The 18,354-nt window shown below is 46.2% G+C and overlaps 1 protein-coding gene across 1 annotated transcript in view; it reads left to right on the top strand.

The window, feature by feature from the left end:
- Positions 1-18,354, top strand: part of ITGA9 (integrin subunit alpha 9) — a 363,244-nt gene that overhangs the window by 324,870 nt on the left and 20,020 nt on the right. The window contains exon 26 of the mRNA XM_027523417.1: positions 3,014-3,115. Coding sequence (XP_027379218.1) covers positions 3,014-3,115 — 102 coding nt within the window. The remainder of the gene's footprint in view (positions 1-3,013; positions 3,116-18,354) is intronic.

The raw sequence follows: 18,354 nt of genomic DNA, 5'->3' as shown, positions 1-18,354 counted from the left end.
AGCTTCTGGACCATCAGAAAAGTCACTGTCAGACTTTAACTTGCACATTTTAGATCAAAGGTTTTCTGTAAAGGGTCAACAGTAAGTTTTTTAGGCCCTATGGGCTATACATGTCTTGCCATTGCTCAACCCCGCCATCGTGTTGTGAAAACAGCCATAAACCATACTCAAATGAATGGGCGTGACTGTGTTTCAATAGAAGTTTATTTACAAAAACCAGCAAAGGGGTGGATTTGACCCATGAAACATAGATTGCCAACCCCTTGTTTAAATGACATCTTGTTTCACAGAATCCACCTATTGAGTCTTAGATCACTTTGCTCTTATGAGTTTATAAAAGTAGTTAAAAAAAGTCATACAAATTCACTGTAATTTATTTTCTCATAAGCACTTCTTAGTATGAAAGGCTGCATCCAACAAATTGATTTTAAAACAATCATGTGGAGATAAAATAGGCATGTTATCCACAGAGATTCTCTTTATTTTCCTTTGGAAAAACTGTGTGTCAGTCTGTATAAAACTGTCAGTGTATAAGTGAATATCCTTAGAATAGTCATTCCAGCCTTATTTTTTAAATTAGGCGTGGCAGCAACATGTTGGCCTGATAAGCCACAGGCACGGGGGATATGGGATGTTTTACCCACTTTCCGTCTCTGGCTGGTGGAGAGCTGTCAACGGTTCTGCTCTCCCTGGGTGCTTTGAAGGGAAACTGATGAGGGGCAAGTTGGACACGCACGGCACTGCTTCCCTGTTGTAGCTCTCTCTCCTTTTAAAAAGGGTGGAGCTGGGAGAGGGCCCGACATGAACCACCCCTGGTCACCCTTTGATTCCAGAATATTACATCACAGGAAGTGCCTTCCTGGCCTGGGTCCCCAGCTCAGGTTGAGGGATTATGATTCTGTACACTTACCCATCCAGTTCCTCTTCTTGACAAGTGGCCCTGGTGACAGTTTTATTGCCTGTGCCACACTTCCACTGTTGACAGAGCCCTGACATGGCTCTGATGGTGGCAAGCCACTCTCGTTTCTTCTTCACCCTCGGCCCAGATGGCTGCTGCTTGCACGTCAGTCATTTGTACTGAATCACAAAGCCTCAAGCCTTTCTTGTCCCCAGCTCTGGCCTGGTGTCTGCATCTCTCTCCTTGTGATCAGTGGCAACCCTTTACCATGGAATATATCCCACTGACTGCTGTCCCCAGCCCAGTCTATACCCCAAGACAGCAGGAAGCCATGGGGTGTCGTATGTGGGTGTTGGAGGACCATTTTCCTTGCAGATATTCTACGGAAACCAGCAGAAATCTCAGGGATGGAGTTAAGCCTCTGTCAGGCCCAAAGCCAGCCACACCTCCCTGGGGGCTCCAGGGGCTCCTCGCCTCCCTAAGGACACGGAGCAGCATCAGCCTTGTGGTTCACCTGGGCTGCCGCTTCTGTTTATTTCCCTTTGATCTGAAGGTCAGGCCCCAGACAAGGGAATTTGCAGTTTAATTGCTTTGACCTTAACAAGTTTTTATTTGAAATGTAAAATCTGATTTTTTTAAATTATCTGAGGATTCCGATTTCTTTCAAAGTGTTTGTTTTCTACAACTGCAGGAGATCTGTTCCATGCCTCCTAATCTGCTCAGCCTTTAACTTTGACAGTCATCATTATTATTATTGTAATTAGCAATATTCAAGATGATGATAATGATGATCCAAGATTGAAGAGATAGTATATCCAGACGCATAAAACCATAAATCTACAGAACTGGTAAAAGATTGCTGCATAGAAAATTACTTACTGCTCAATATGAGCTCACTGAAGCAGTTTTTGTTTTTTTGTTTTTGAGTGACAAGCTTCTAAGAAGCATTTCAAATGTGTTTTATTGGTGTTTTTAAAAGGACAATAATTAGTGTGTAACTCCCAGGGAAATTCCACAGGTGTCCTCCCTAGAAGGTCTTCGTGGTTTCTCTGGAAGTGATGAGCTGAGCCCCTTGAAACTGTTTTCCGCAGAGACAGTTATCTTCTTTCCTTTTGCAGGGGTAGATTTAACCGGACATGGGCCAAAGCTAGCATCAATATGTGCCTCCTTGCGTGGCAGGCAACCTGAGTAAATATAGAAGGACACCTTTCTGGCAGAGCCCAGCTGCCTCCACATGTGGGGTGCAGAGTGCTCGGCCGTCTGTCCTGTTTCCACAGTGGGAGCCAGCCTGCCTCTCCCTCAATAGTCAGTGCAGCCCCATCTAGACCACTGGCTCGATGTTCTGGCCCTTCCCTGAGTCATAGTTTTGCCAGCCCCTCTCTTCTTCCTTCTCCATCCCTGCCTTGGAGCCATTCTCTCTTTATCTGGATTGTTGGCTTTAAATCTGAGCCCAACACTAAGGCTTCTACCCACAGTGGCTGATGGGCTCTGCCCGAGTCTTACCTGGGACGAACCTCCCCCGACCACCCCCATCCCCTTTCTCGTCAGACCATTGACTTATTACAAGTCAGATGCTTTCTCCTTCTCATCTCTCTGTCTGGTACCCTCTTTCCCGCTTAAAGGGCTTTGACCTCCCCCCCACCCCACCCCCCACCGCAAAAGCTTCATTTAAGAGCAAAGAAGGAATTAAAAGGAACTCATGTGGAGAGTTTGAGGGTTGTGGTCAAGGCAGGAAGATGCTTGGGAAATGTAAATCAGATGCCTTCTGTGGAAGGCCAGACCTAGATTTATCGTACACAATTCAACAGTTTTATTTATTCTCTACTCTTTGGGGAATATGTCAATACCAAGATCCAAATATCTGGCTCCTGCTGCTTGGAAACCACAGCACACAAGCCTGCATGTGTTGACTCAGCAAAACTCCAGAGCTTTTCAGCATCCACTATGATATGAAAGAATCTTCAGGAGAGAGACTGGAAATCTCTGCTTCATTCAGTGATAGAAATTTCTGTCTGATCTACATGGAATCTTAGAATTTCAGTTCCACCTAGGATCTCAGGGCCCTGTCACTGTGACTGAAAAGTCTTACAGCGAGTTACACTGTTTCATCCTCAGGACAGTTCATCTGTCATCCAGTTCATGACCCACGCCAAGGTGAAGGTGGACCCTTCCCTGAGAGTGGTGGAGGTAGCCAGTGGGAACCCGGAGGAGATGACGGTGAGTACAACGCCCCCCTTCGGCCCCCCACCACCACACACAGCGCTCTTCCAAGGATGAAGGAATCTGGGTGACTTGGGAGACTTAATGCTAGAATTTGAGGATAATGACAGCCTCTAAGCCAAGATGTCCGCTTTGTGGTAGACCCATGACCTTGCCTGCCTTGGCTTCCAGGCCCCGCAAGGGGAACTGCGGTCTGCTCTTATTGTGATAGCCTTTTTCTCCAGGATGCTGTTATGTGAAAGCTCCTGGCCATGACTAGCCAAAAGAGAAATTGTCTGGAAGTACCCTTGACAGCGCTTGTTGCATTTCCATTCTAGAACCAAGACTATTTTTTATCTTTCTCACACCTTTTCCTGAAACCTCATCTGCCTTCCCAATCCCATTGCTCCATGGATAAACAGTGTTTAAACACGAGTTGGTTGAGTAACATTCTCTACCTAGCCCCCATATCCTCTATGAAGTGTAGCTGGCAAGCAGCCTCAAGATGGGAGTTGTCACAGCTGGGAATTCAGATAGAGGAGAGAAAGGGGTGGCCTTGGACTTTTGCTGCATTATTATTTTCAGGGGCGGGAGGGGAGGTGCATCCTTTGACACCCAGACTCAGGTCCTAGGTACATAGAAAGGGAAAACAGCAGCCTCTGAACTGATTTTGCCAATAAGCTATGCGGTAATGCTAGCTTTTTGCATCTCCTTTTCCTGGAATTTACTTCTCTCCAGGAAGACTTTACCCTCTCTTGAAAGAGTCAATATTGCTGTGACAAATTTACAGAAGTGAAAAATTCACAAAGATTATTTGCTTGCAAAGAAAAACATGTTAATTTATTTTCTAGTAACAAGGGAGACACCACATGTCTAAATGTTAGGATGGGGATCACAGCAAAGAGACTCTTATAAAACGGTGGCTAGGAAGGGTACATATAGAAAATAAATCCCTGAGACCTCCATGAACCCTCAGTCCTGAGCAGAAGACAAGAGCATCAGCTGGCACAGAAGAAATAAGAATCTGTGAGGACGTTAAAGCTACCCCAAAGCGTGGGTATTCCATGCCCAGTTCAGGGTAGAACTGTCAGAGGCAGATTTAAATTCCTTGACTCACATCGAGAAATTGTCCACCTGGTCATTTTAAATAACAGGAAATGAATGGGATGGAGTGGAATGATGCTGAAGTCCTTCACTCCTAGACTCACTGTTTCTGGAGATCAAAATATCTGGAGTTGGCTTTTGTCTTTTCCTCCCTGCCATTTGGGCATTTAACTGCCAGTCCAGACCTTCACCTGGGGAGTGAAAAAGAATGCAGAGTCACTGCGCATTGTCACAGCTCCAGTTAAAAAGCTTATAGGATGAGATACGTGGCCAATAGGAGAGGTTTGGAATGTTCTGGTAGACCACACTGTTCCCAATTAAGAGCTAACGGAAGTAATTAACAGGGTTCCTACAGGTGGAATCCCCTGGGTAAATGAAAAAACTATCACGGGCGCATTGCCTTTGATTAAAACATAGAGCTGTGGGATCCAGAAAGACATTGCCTGACATCCCATTGTTGGATTCTGAGTCATCTGTGCGCCCCCAAAATACTGCTTCCATTAACTACTCTTCCATTTTGAGCACTGTGGTGATATTTTCATTATCAAGAGTTCTTTGGAAGGAGATCTCATTTTCAACTGAATTTTTTCTCGTACTCCCAAGAAAAAAGGAACACCCTTCAGAATTCCACAGTGCCCCCATCTTTCTCCTTTCCATGACTTTGCCTTTCAATACATGAGCCAAGATGAAGTACTACAATCTGTTCTCAACTTTCCTGGCAGGAAAAAATAAATCCTTTCTGAGTAGAAAGGATTGCCTTTTTAGAACAAACATGTTCCTCCCTGCGTGATTCTTCTGAATGCCTGGCACTCTGTCAGTCATCGATCGGAAGGGAACTTTCCATAGAGGCTAGCCACCAAATTTAAATCGGGCAAAATTTCACAAGATTTGAGATCAGGCACCACATTTGTATGGCCTTGGAATGAACAGGAAGTGTATTTGCAGCTGGTAGCGAGCAGGGTGTGGGTGAGAAAAGGAAAGCAATCGGTTTTTAACCACATAAAGTGTACATGGTGATAAATTCAACTGACAGGGAATACAGATAATTTTCTTGGGACTCATTGTGTCTTTTATTTTCATTCCATGGTATGGGGAGTGCTTTACAGATCGTACGGGTGAATAGCTAGAAATACGTCCTGGATGTTTGAGGCATTTTCCTTTTTTATTAATAATACATTTGAGGTGCCCTTCCTGGGCGGAGTGTTAGCCATGTGTCAAGACCAACCACACCAGCTTACCTGGCTTTGTACAGACTCAAACCTGAGAATTCTGGATGAGGTCTGAGTGACCATGTTCAGTGCTGACGGTGCCAATATAATACACTGAATTTCCTATTATGTCCAACCCAACCCTTTCTACTTTTCTGGGAGAGCTGCCAACAGCTGAGGCTAGAAACTCCCTGGGGGCAAACCAAGAATCTACAGCACACCAGCTGTGCTACTGAGAGCTGCCATCCCAGACACCCTTCTTTGGCCATATGGGAGGCTTGTGTGAGTTACAGAGCAAATCTATTTTGTCGATACTTTGAAATAGCAACATATGTGATGATCATGGAAATCCACAAATGGATAAATAAGTCATTGCCATGTGGAGTGGGCACCAGGTTGAGATTCTAGGTGCCAGCAGGAGAGACTGATTCTGTCTCCTTTTAGCAGAAGCAGAATGGATTAGAATGGTATCGGGTAGCTCTCAGAATCGCCAGCAAGGTGGGAGAGCCTGACTGGGGATGTGAGAAACCTGCAGGGCCAGGACCACAGGTTGGGGCAGGCCCCAGGGAGAGCCTGGCATGGTACCCTGGGCACTACTTCCCTGGCTTCTCTCAGCCTCGTGCTCTAGAGTCATGTGGGAGCCTCTCCCTAGCTGGTTAGGCCCCTGTCCCTGGAGAACCAGGCACCCCAGGAAGAGCAAGTGGCTGGCATTTTTGGCTATTGTAGTACAGCCTCCCCCTCACCCTGAGACTCACCCATAGGAGGATTCCCCAGCACTGGAAGGATGCTAAAAAGTGAGGAGCATCCCCTCCCACGTGCTTCTCTAACACTCCAGGCAACATGGGGCCATCTAATCCCTGGCTCATTGAGGACTCTCTTCTGAGCTAGTCTCTGTTCAGTCATTTAGACCATTTTGTCAGCTCCATTGATAAGAGAACATGCAAATTTTTGTCCATAGGCGGTTGAGGAGTGTTTGTGCTTTGGGCTTTAAGAATTAACGTGCTTGAATGAGCTACTTCTGATTCAATAGGACAAATTTCTGGGGCCTTCTCCTGCTGCCACGGGAACCAAATGTCCAAAGAGCTGGTCACCTCCCTCCCACAGTCCTCTGACATCACCATCCCTTACCCTACAGGTGGGGAGACAGGTCATAATTTTTACAAGTCCCCAGAGACTCCACTGTGCCCTCCCTGAGTTAGAACCACAAAACTTTTTCCTCAAGTGAACAAAGAGCCTATGATGCTTAGGAAAAAGAGGCGACTTGCCCTGGATCTCACATCGCTGAGCCAAGGATAGGGTCCGGAACTTTTGATTCCCATCCAGATGCTCCTTTCTCTGCTCTGCAGCCACTCAGTCATACAAGAGGGCACTGGGCCATCTTGGATAAAAGGTCCTTGACAAGTACAAGTGTCCACCCTGGAACGGACACTGACTGGTTTTAAAGTCTCTCTGTTAAAATTGCCAGGTTCCCTTGGGGCCCAGCCAGCGCCTCCTGACTGGACCCGGCTCTCCTCACCCCAGTGGGGGCCTTCCCTGCTCAGTCTCAACCAGACTCTAGAACAGAGCCTCCTGGCTCCAGCCTTGCTTTCATTTCTGAATAAACCTGCCTCTCATGAACAAACTGATCAGGCCAGCAAGTTCCAGCTTCATTTTCTCTGAATCTGGTCAAGTTCATTTCCCAGTCTTGACCCTTCTGGGAAGTCAGTCCTTCTAGTTTGGGCTTTTCTTTGTGAACAGGAAACACTGCATTTCCCCCTTTGGAATTAGAAGAGCCTGCCCTCAAATCCCGTCCCCCTCACGGCCCAGTGGTGTGACTGCAGGCTTCAGGTGAGCTCTGTGAGCCTCTCTTTTCACATCTATAACATGGGAAAGCTAGTTTCTTCTCCCTGGAGATCTCCCCTCCACTGTGCTTCCTGCCACTACCCCCACCAAGCCAAATGCACACCAGCACATCTCAACCAGAGGCGTCAGCTGAGGGGTAGACGAGATGCTCCAGAAGGCTCCGCCTGTAGTTCCTTTGTTGTTCACTGCATCTTGAACCAAGCTGACAGTTTTCTGTCACCAAGTAGACTGTGCTTGTACTTTACTATTTACATGCCAAAGTATAGTTTAAATTACATTATACCCAGCGAGAGAGTTCTCCTTGTTACATCAAGAAGTAGGAGGAAGAAGAGAGACACCTCCATTCTCTGTCATCATCAGAAGATGGTAGGCAGTCTCTCCCTTCACCCACCACCCCATGTGAGAATTAAGCTCTAATCATAAGGAACTTAGAAAAACCCCAGTGTTGTTTGCTGTTTGTCACTATTTGAAGTTTCACTTGATGAATACTGTACTGGGGGCTTGCTATGGGCCAGGCGATGTACGAGGCACTGGGGATGCAATGGGGAACCAAACAGCCACGGTCCAGGCCCTCCCAGAGCTAACGAGGGGGCAACAGACAGTAAAAAGAGAAGAAAACAGCGTGTTTGTTTGTTTGTTTTCAAACTGAGGCGAGTTCCATGGGAGTAACCTGCTCTAGATTGAGGGAAATCTAAAGAATGTTTCTCCAAAGAAGCGGAAATCTAGAGAGTGAGGAGGAATTAGCTTGCCAAGCACAGGGAAGAGTGTCCCAGAGAGGAGGGAGAGCTGTGTGAAGACCCAAACAGCTTGGCGTGCTCAAGGCTGCAACAGCAGGGCACAGCACCTGGTGGGTGGTGAAGACATCCATAACAGAGACACAGGGAGACATTCATGACGGGAGACACAGGCAGGGTCATACCATACAACTCCAGGGGGCAGTTATAAAGGGAAACTGTTGCAGGCATTTGTTTTGAGCAGGGAATGGCATGATCCAATGTATATTTTTTAAAAATCACAGGCTACTGTGTGGACAGTAGATTGTAGGGGGCTACAGGAAAGTTGTGATCATCACTTGCTAGAAATGATGGTGGCCAAGGAGATAGAACTGGACAGGTAGATTTATATCGGTAGAGGTCTAGCAATCTGTGCCAGTCACATGTAGAGTATCTGTCCTAAGAGGTTGCTGCTGCTGCTGCTAAGTCACTTCAGTCGTGTCCGACTCTGTGCGACCCCATAGATGGCAGCACACCAGGCTCCCCCGTCCCTGGGATTCTCCAGGCAAGAACACTGGAGTGGGTTGCCATTTCCTTCTCCAGTGCATGCAAGTGAAAAGTGAAAGTGAAGTTGCTCAGTCGTGTCCGACTCTTAGCGACCCCATAGATGGCAGCACACCAGGCTCCCCCGTCCCTGGGATTCTCCAGGCAAGAACACTGGAGTGGGTTGCCATTTCCTTCTCCAGTGCATGCAAGTGAAAAGTGAAAGTGAAGTTGCTCAGTCGTGTCCGACTCTGTGCGACCCCATAGATGGCAGCACACCAGGCTCCCCCGTCCCTGGGATTCTCCAGGCAAGAACACTGGAGTGGGTTGCCATTTCCTTCTCCAGTGCATGCAAGTGAAAAGTGAAAGTGAAGTTGCTCAGTCGTGTCCGACTCTTAGCGACCCCATGGACTTCAGCCTACCAGGCTCCTCTGTCCATGGGATTTTCCAGGCAAGAGTACTGGACCTAAGGGGTTTGGAGGGATCAAATGACATCTTGATGCAAAGCCCCTCGCCTGGTACATCCACATGGGCAGTCAGTTAATAGTGGCTCCCGTTGCCTAAGGCTTCCCTGATGGGGAAGCCAGTAAAGAATCCACCTGCAATGCAGGAGACATGGGTTCAATCCCTAGGTCAGGAAGATCCACTAGAGGAGGAAAATTGCAACCCACTGCAGTATTCTTGGGAGAAGGCAATGGCACCCCACTCCAGTACTGTTGCCCGGAAAATCCCATGGACGGAGGAGCCTGGTGGGCTGCAGTCCATGGGGTCGCTAAGAGTTGGACACGACTGAGTGACTTCACTTTCACTTTCGTGCATGGGAGAAGGAAATGGCAACTCACTCCAGTGTTCTTGCCTGGAGAATCCCATGGACGGAGTAGCCTGGTAGGCTGCAGTCCATGGGGTTGCACAGAGTCAGACACAACTGAAGCGACTTAGCAGCAGCAGCAGCAGTATTCTTGCCTGAAAAATCCCATGGACAGAGGAGCCTGATGGGCTACAGTCCAAGGGGTTGCAAAGAGTCAGACACGACTGAGAGACTAAACACACACGCCTACTGCATAAAGAGATGGTCAAGGATGGGAGGAACCAAATGAAGAATAGCTTCTCCCTCCCTCAAAACCCCAAGAGTCACGGTCAGTTTACTCTCAACCGGTGGTTTCCAGCTGTCGTCATGCTTATCATTATCATTTCTGCAAGCAACAGAACCCATTTCTAACTTGAAATGTGCTTTGGTTGAGTCAGAGGTGGGGTGCCTGTAACTCATCCCATTTGTATCTCTTTTCTCTGAGGGGCCTCTGCATGTCCTCATCAAACCCCTGGGCTCTATGGAGCTAGGAAACCACTGCTATGGAAGTCTGTATTTTAGGGCAAGGCTGCTATCCCATCCTTCAGATTCTTTAACTAGACACGAACTGGACCTCCAATAAACATGAATGAGAAAAAAAAAAATTAGCCTCAAGACTTCCATAGCACAAACAGGTAAACACTGTACACACATGTGTGCAGACGCACATGCTTGAGCACACACACATACATACACACACCACAGTGTGGTTTTGTGTTGGGAAAGCCTCAGTTGAAGAGGTTAGGACAAGCTGCATGGAAGGAGTGACCCCTGAACAAATAGGGAAGGCATTTTCTAAGTGGACGGGGGAAGGTCAGCCTGCAGGTGGAGTCAGATGGTGTCTTAGGATAGAGTTTCAAGAAGCAGACCCTCAGATGAGGATGTGGGTACAAGATTTTTTTTAAAGGAAGTGTTCCCGGTGAGATGGGGAAAGAAGTGAGGAGACAGGATAGGGAAAGAGAACGAGGGAAACAAAAGTGGGATTCCAGGGGCCTCAGGCTCAGCAGAGCTCTGGAGCTCAAGTACTACTTCAGAGTTCTCTTACTCTGAAGCAAGGGAGCTAGGCTTTCTCCCTCCTGTTGTATGTCAGCCACTGGACAGAGGCTGCCCAGGAGACACTGAGCACCAAGATCCTCCCCCTCTCCCCATGCCCTGAGGGAATGCAGTCGCTAGAGGTGAATGCATGATTGGGTGTAGGGAACGGATCGAGGGACCTGAGAGATGTGAGCACAGGTGGCACTGGTCTCCACCCAGACCCTGGGGGCTCAGCGCGGCTTGCCTTTCTGTGCCCCATTTTGCTTAATGATTTCATTTTCGTTCATTTATGCTCAGTTCTTGTGATGTGCTGGCATTTGATGTGATTATCGCCTGACACACTCACGTCGCCCTGTGAGCGAAATATTATTGCATCTACTCTCTGATGAGGAAACTGAGGCCCCCAGTTGACAGCCTGAGACGCCGAAGCTTATCAGTGAAAGAGCCAGGTCTGGCATAAGGCCGACTGTTTGCAAGCCCAAGGCTCCTTTCATCCTCTGCTCCCGAGGCCCGAGCTGTCCTGTCGTCTGGCCCACACACAGTGGAGCACCACTCCTGGCAGATTGGTAGGAAACACAGCCATGGGTGGTGAACAGCTGGCCCGTCGTCTTAGGAGAGACCCTTGGCTCCAGTGACCTCAGAAGCACATCATGTTCTAACTTAGTGGTCTGTTGATTCTGGAACTCTTCCTGTTGTGGCCTGGTCCCTAACCAGATGCACAGCTACTCATCAGGAGAATTAGCACTCATCGAGGGCCCTCCTTAGCCTACGGCAAAGGAGCTGTGTTCCCCCTCCACCCCGCCCCCCTGCCCCGCCCTTTAAAGAGGGCTCATGAGGTTTCTCAGGAGTAATAGATATAAAACCTCTCACCACTATGTCTGGCACACAGTAATTTCTCAACAAATATGACCCATTCTTAACAACTAAGGAATTAGCACCAGTCTAGCTCATCTCTCTGCAAATTCTAACAGAGCAAGGAATTCCTGAAACTCCGCAGCCAGGGGCAAGTTTGACATCTTTGTTTATCACAGCTTGCAACAACCAGCTTGCCAAATGCAATTTATTTTCTGTTCATTGATGTCATCTCCATAAGCCTGAGTCTTCAGACTCCCTTGAGCTGGGCTGCTTTCTGAAGGCTCTGTTCTGAGAGCGATTTAAGATGTGGTTCCGCTAAGAACATTTCCTCCAGCTCCCACAGCCCTTTCTCCCTGCCCCCTCCCCCACTGTTAGATGTAATTAGAAGCAGGTGAAAATGGCATTTCCTTGTTCCAGATGTTCTTCTTTCCCCACTTTTTGTTTTACATACATTCCTTCCCTCTGTGAGACCTGTGTGTGATGTTGATTATGGAAAGCATCTTGCCCTTGTAATTGACCTTCAGCCAGAGGGGCCTGGAGCTGAGTCTCCCCTCGGGTGTTGCTGATGCTGAGCTGTCCCCTCAGCCTTAGAAGGCCCCTGTCCAGCCAGGCCTGGGCCAGCTGCACTCTATTTTGGTCTCAGGCCTTTTGGAGACCTGAGCCTTTCCAGCTATGACATTAAGCATATTTACAGTGGTCAGAACATAAAAGTTTCCAGAAACCTGCAAGTGAATCAGTGCTGTGGTTTGGGCTTGCCAGCTGCCCCAGACTGAAAGTTGGTTCCCTGATGCCAGCTTGCTAGCCTCAGGTGCGTTCACGTTTATAGCAGTAGGCAGGATGCCCAGCCTGTGGGCCTGCCATTGCCCCCGCCCCATGGCTGTCCTCTAGGAATCTGTTGAGCCAGACAGATCCTCAGGCTCCTCAATTCTCTTATGTTTTATTGGTTAACGCCTGACACACAAGCCCCCCAGCCTCAGTCTGCTACTGTGCGATCATTTGCTGCTGCTGCTGCTGCTAAGTCACTTCAGTCGTGTCCGACTCTGTGCGACCCCAAAGACAGCAGCCCACCAGGCTCCCCCGTCCCTGGGATTCTCCAGGCAAGAACACTGGAGTGGGTTGCCATTTCCTTCTCCAATGCGTGAAAAGTGAAAGTGAAGTCGTTCAGTCGTGTCCCACTCTTAGCGGCCCCATGGACTGCAGCCTACCAGGCTCCTCCGTCCATGGGCTTTTCCAGGCAAGAGTACTGAAGTGGGGTGCCATCGCCTTCTCCGGTGCGATCATTTATCCCTTTGCTAATCAGAACTTCTGCTGCCCCGTCTCTCAGCCGCCTTCCCTCCACCCTCTGAAACCTGCAGGCTCCCTCTCAGCCTCAGTCTTTTTCCTCCTTTCTCATTCCTTCCTGTTACGTTGGGAGTGTGGATCTCCCCTGGCGATACCACTTCCTCTACAGCCTTCGTACTGGGCCTGTTCCTTGAACCCCCACACAAAGTTCTCCTTGCTAACCTATACTCATTTTGCAGCCACAGTGCTCTTTGCAAAATGCAAACTATGTCACTCCCTAGTTAAAAACTTTCATTGGCTTCCTACGCTGCTTAAGATAAAGCATATAATTCTCTCTGGTTTTTTAGGTTTAATTCCACAGTATCTGTAATGCAGTATTTAAAGCATCCCTTACCCCTCCTATACTTATTAACAATTTTCTCAGATAGTTTTATGAATGAATCTGATGATTCTTAAGGGTTATTTATAAGGAATTCTCAAAGCCATGCCTCAGGAAGACAAAAGAGGCTCTATATTGCTTTTTGAAGCAATTCTATAAGTGAATAAAAGAGAATCAGAAGCTTGAATTTCAGTGTTTTATGAAAAGAAAAATAACCTATTAAACCAAGTTATTTAGGAATTAGAAATTATGATCAAAATAACTGCAGATTTGGCTTGATTTAGTGCAGCCATCGAGAAGCTATATGGGGCCAGTTTTCAGGTGGAAGTCACATGCTTCTTTAATGTAAAGCATATAATTCTTAACACAGTCTCCAGCCCTTCCTTGTCGCTCCAGCTTCATCTTGATCATCTTCCCTTGGCTTTACTCCTTCCATTCGCTCCAACTGTGCTGTCTGCTGGCAGTTTCTCACCCCTGCTAAGCTGTCTCCTGCCATAGAGGTTTTTCACATGCTGTTCCTTTTTGGAATGTTGTTCCTATCCCTCTGTGCCTAGCTAACTTCTGCTTATCCTTTAACTCTCAGCTCAGGCAGTCCCTCAGAAATTTCTTACTGACTGCCATGCTTATCTTAGAGTCTTTTCTAACCATGAACCTCTCCTTGGGGGCAGTTTCTAAATTATAATTTTGCATTTATGTGTCTAAACTGGCAAGTATTCTCTGTAAGCTGGAAGTTCCATGAGGGCAAAGACTGCCTGTTTTATTGATCTGAGGATCCCCACAGTGCCTGGTACATACTAGGTCCTATATATACTTTATATATATATAGGACATTGTTGAATGGATGGACAGACAGACAAATGGATGGATGGGATGGATGGATGGCCAGGATTCTCAAAAAAAAATGACATTTGCCGATTTATTCTTGAAGTAGAAAAAAGAAAAACACACTCAGAAACTCCAGCTTCAAATCTTTCCCTCTCTTTTGTTGCAGAGTGAATCATAGTCATACTTCATCTAATGTTATGGCAGAAAGGACATTGAATTTATTAGTTTGCACATTCATGAATCACATAATGGATCACTACCTTGGGCTAGGTGACAGGAGAACATGCATTCAAATCCTTGTTCTGTAAGAATTCAGTTTACTGGAGTCCATAGAAAGGAAGATACATCATTACGTTACAGAGTGAGGAGACTTAGAACTAGGATGATGAAGTGCTCCACAGTGGTTTCAAAACTAACCCTTGTGGAGGGTGGGTTCCCTTAAGTTGGTTCAGGGGCTAGGGTAAAAGGGACTGGCTTGGGAAGGGAGGCTGATCAGGCAGGACTCTTAACTGCCCACCTTCTTTAGATACAGAAAATCTCCACGTTTTTTCTGTTTTACAAATTGGGGTGCTATCGCAGGTTTTCTCTGTTAAGAAAGGTTGACAATTGTTGTTTCCAAAAGCTCAGAGAATGATTAATCCTGCTGAGAAAAGCAGAGTAAGTCAGTCTTCTTGGAACAGAAGATGTTGGAGCAGAGCCTCTCCTTTTAATTTTTTTTTTTTAACTTGGCTTCCAGATACTGAAACTCTTAAAAAATAGTTAAAGTAAGAAAAAGGAAAAAATAACCATGGTATTAAAAAACACCTATTTACTTTAAAAACTTCCTACTTTTTCTGCAAAGCTTAAGTTTTATGTATGTTAAATTGATAATGATTTTTTCATATAACTTTATAGCATGTATCATTTTTCCCATTTATTATCATGTAAGACTTGGGAGTCAGGCAAAAGATGATTTCATGTCCTTTCTACAGCATCCTGGAGTATTCTCTATCCCCTTTCTACTCAAAATGTGGTTCATTAGTATCACCAGTGAGTATAACCAAAATGTGGATTCTCAGGCCCCAATCCAGACCCATTCGTTCAGAATCTGCATTTTAAGTAGATTCCTCATGTGATTCTTACACAATTAAAATTTGAGAAAAGCACTCTTTTAACAGGTCTGACTAACTCCCTAGTGGGAGCTTCCCAGGTAGCTCAGTGGTAAAGAATCTGCCTGCCTTTTTAAGGAATCTCCACACTGTTCTCCATAGTGGCTTTACTAGTTTGCATTCCCACCAACAGTGTAAGAGGGTTCCCTTTTCTCCACATCCTCTCCAGCATTTATTGCTTGTAGACTTTTGGATCGCAGCCATTCTGACTGGCATGAAATGGTACCTCATTGTGGTTTTGATTTGCATTTCTCTGATAATGAGTGATGTTGAGCATCTTTTCATGTGTTTGTTAGCCATCTATCTGTCTTCTTTGGAGAAATGTCTGTTTAGTTCTTTGGCCCATTTTTTGATTGGGTCGTTTATTTTTCTGGATGAGCTGCAGGAGTTGCTTGTATATTTTTGAGATTAGTTGTCCCACTGCTGGGCATACACATCGAGGAAACCAGAATTGAAAGAGACACGTGTACCCCAGTGTTCATTGCAGCACTGTTTATAATAGCCAGGACATGGAAGCAACCTAGATGTCCATCAGCAGATGAATGGATAAGAAAGCTGTGGTACATATACACAATGGAGTATTACTCAGCCATTAAAAAGAATACATTTGAATCAGTTCTAATGAGGTGGATGAAACTGGAGCCTATTATACAGAGTGAAGTAAGCCAGAAAGAAAAACACCAATACAGTATACTAACACATATATATGGAATTTAGAAAGATGGTAATGATAACTATGTATGCGAGATAGCAAAAGAGACACAGATGTATAGAACAGTCTTTTGGACTCTGTGGTAGAGGGAGGTAGGGGATTATTTGGGAGAATGGAATTGAAACATGTATAATATCATATAAGAAATGGATCGCCAGTCCAGGTTCGATGCAGGATACAGGAAGCTTGGGGCTGGTGCACTGGGACGACCCAGAGGGATGGTATGGGGAGGGAGGTGGGAGAGGGGTTCAGGATTGGGAACATGTGTACACCTGTGGCGGATGCATGTTGATGTATGGCAAAACCAATACAATATTGTAAGTAATTAGCCTCTAAGTAAAATAAGTGAAGTCACTCAGTCATGCCAACTCTTTGCAACCCCATGGACTGCAGCCTACTAGGCTCCTCCGTCCATGGGATTCTTCAGGCAAGAATACTGGAGTGGGTTGCCAAAGTAAAATAAATAAATTTAAATTAAAGAAGAAAAAAAAGAATCTGCCTGCCAACACAAGAGACACAGGTTTGATCCTTGGGTCAGGAAGATCCCCTGGAGAAGGAAATGGCAACCCACTCCAGTAATCTTGCCTGGAAAATCTCATGGACAGAGGAGCCTGGTAGGCTATAGTCCATGGGGTCAAAAAGAGTCAGATACGACTGAGCACAGTCACATAACACATACTCTGAATTGTATATTCAGTATAAAGGGAAACCATCTATAGTATAAACTGAGAAGTGATGTGATGAGACCTGTGCTTTAGGAAAGCAACTCTAACAGCAAAGAGGCTCCTCCAAGGCTCCTGAAATAATACTGGTGAGGGAAGCTCAGGCTTGACCCTAAGCAATAACTGGGGATGGGGAGCAGAGATATTTAAAGAGGTACCAGGGATGAGATTAGGAAACAACTATGTATAAAATAGATAAGCAGTACGGATATATTGTGCAGCACAAGTAATTATAGACATTATCTTTTAATAAGTTTTAATGGCATATCATTTGTAAAAATACTGAATCACCATGCTGTATACCTGAAACAAATATAATATTTTAAATTGACTGTGCTTTCATTTTAAGAAATACCATGGACTAATTCAACACTTTTTCTTTTGATTAAAATAAAGGATTTTAGCAGGAACGTCCTGCTTATTAATGGTGGCAACCAACTGGACTGTCAGTGCTTCCTGCCTCTCTCTGTGGTCCATTCTGCTATTCCTTTGGCTTTTATCTAAGATGTGGCTTCTTAGAACTGCCGGCTGCTCAGACCCTCCCCCACAATGAGTTTATTAGAGTTGAGATGTGTAGGAACCAGCTCTGCCAAAGCATAAAGCACACGTCCAAGATGATGAACGGCATCACTAAAAATAATAAAAGATTAAGCACACATTCCAGGGAAGTGACAGGGCATTCTTGTGGAATTTGCCAGACTAAACTGTAGTGGATTCTCTCCACTGTCTCTGTATCCACAAAACCAGACCTCCAGAGTGGCTTTGCCGATACGGATTTTGGACACCGCCAGCAGGCAGCATCTCCGTGCAGCCACAGGGCTGATCCAAGGGGCGGGGCTTACAGCTGACCTCACGGAGCCCGCAGCCTGTCTCGGCAGTTCAACAAAAAAGTTCAGCAGCCTTTCACTATGCGCCCAGAGACCAGGAACCTTCTGAGACTATCCTGCTTCCCCATCGCACAGAGGAGGAAACTGGAAAGATGACCTTGGTTGCCCAAGGGCGCATCTCTTGGCTGCGGTGCCTCACCGTCCCCTTGTGCCTGATACCACGAGAGAGTCTGAGTACGGGAGATGATGTGATCCACAGCTTTTTAGAGGCAGTGACTCAAAGACATGAGTCTGTCTTTAAGGACAGGAATCTCTAATCTGAACCAGATAGAAAAGAGTAGGATTAAGATGACAGACTTTACAGTCCATTTCTATCCCACCTCCCCTCACCCCCATGTATTCTTTCTTCAGGGTTCCCCCATATCTGAAAATCTCTCTTTCACATTCAGTTCATGAAAATGCATTCAACTGCATACATAGGTTACTTACACTGTTCTCTATGTATACTGACTTCAATAAATCATTTTTTTTTAATTAAGAAGTGTGCCAACCATGCACAACCTCACAAAAAAAAAAAAAAAAAAAAAACCTTCCTGCCAGCACTGCTAGTGATACTGATGGGAGCACCCAGCACGTGTCGGGGTGGACTCTGCCAGGTGTGGTGTGTGCGTTAGCCCCTTGAATTCTCTGGGGAGGGGCTGTTCTACCCCTGTTTTACAGATGAGAGAACTGAGGCTCAGAGAGGTCAAGTACCTTGTCCAAGGGCACACAGCCAATGAGTATATGCTACAAAGAAACCTCATTTCCATTCCCCAAAGTGACCGCTATGTTCTGTAGGCTGTTTTCTTTGACTTGTCCCAACATAGAAAAGAATGGTTTCTCTTCTGCCTGATTTCCCTTGAGATAATATTTTGGATTCAGGATCTGTCTCATGGATGTCCTCTCCCCCAGCACACCCCCCCTTCCTATCCTGCCTGTAGGAAAGGAGACAGTGAGACAAAGAGGATTGCGTTTGGTCTCCTTTTCACCAAGGGAGAAACAGTGAATGATTCATTTAGTTGACAGAGTGTCTTTAAAGAGCCACCATCAGCCACACACTCTATGATGTGCTAGTGACCAGCTTAGATTGGGCCTTCGAGGGTGGCTAGACCTGAGTTCAAATCTTGACTCCACTTGAGCTAAATGGCCCAGAGCAGGATGGTGCTTAATACCTCCT

Source organism: Bos indicus x Bos taurus, chromosome 22 (assembly GCF_003369695.1).
Source record: "Bos indicus x Bos taurus breed Angus x Brahman F1 hybrid chromosome 22, Bos_hybrid_MaternalHap_v2.0, whole genome shotgun sequence".
NCBI classification, from domain to species: Eukaryota; Metazoa; Chordata; class Mammalia; order Artiodactyla; family Bovidae; genus Bos; species Bos indicus x Bos taurus.
This window is presented reverse-complemented; position numbering and strand designations above follow the sequence as displayed.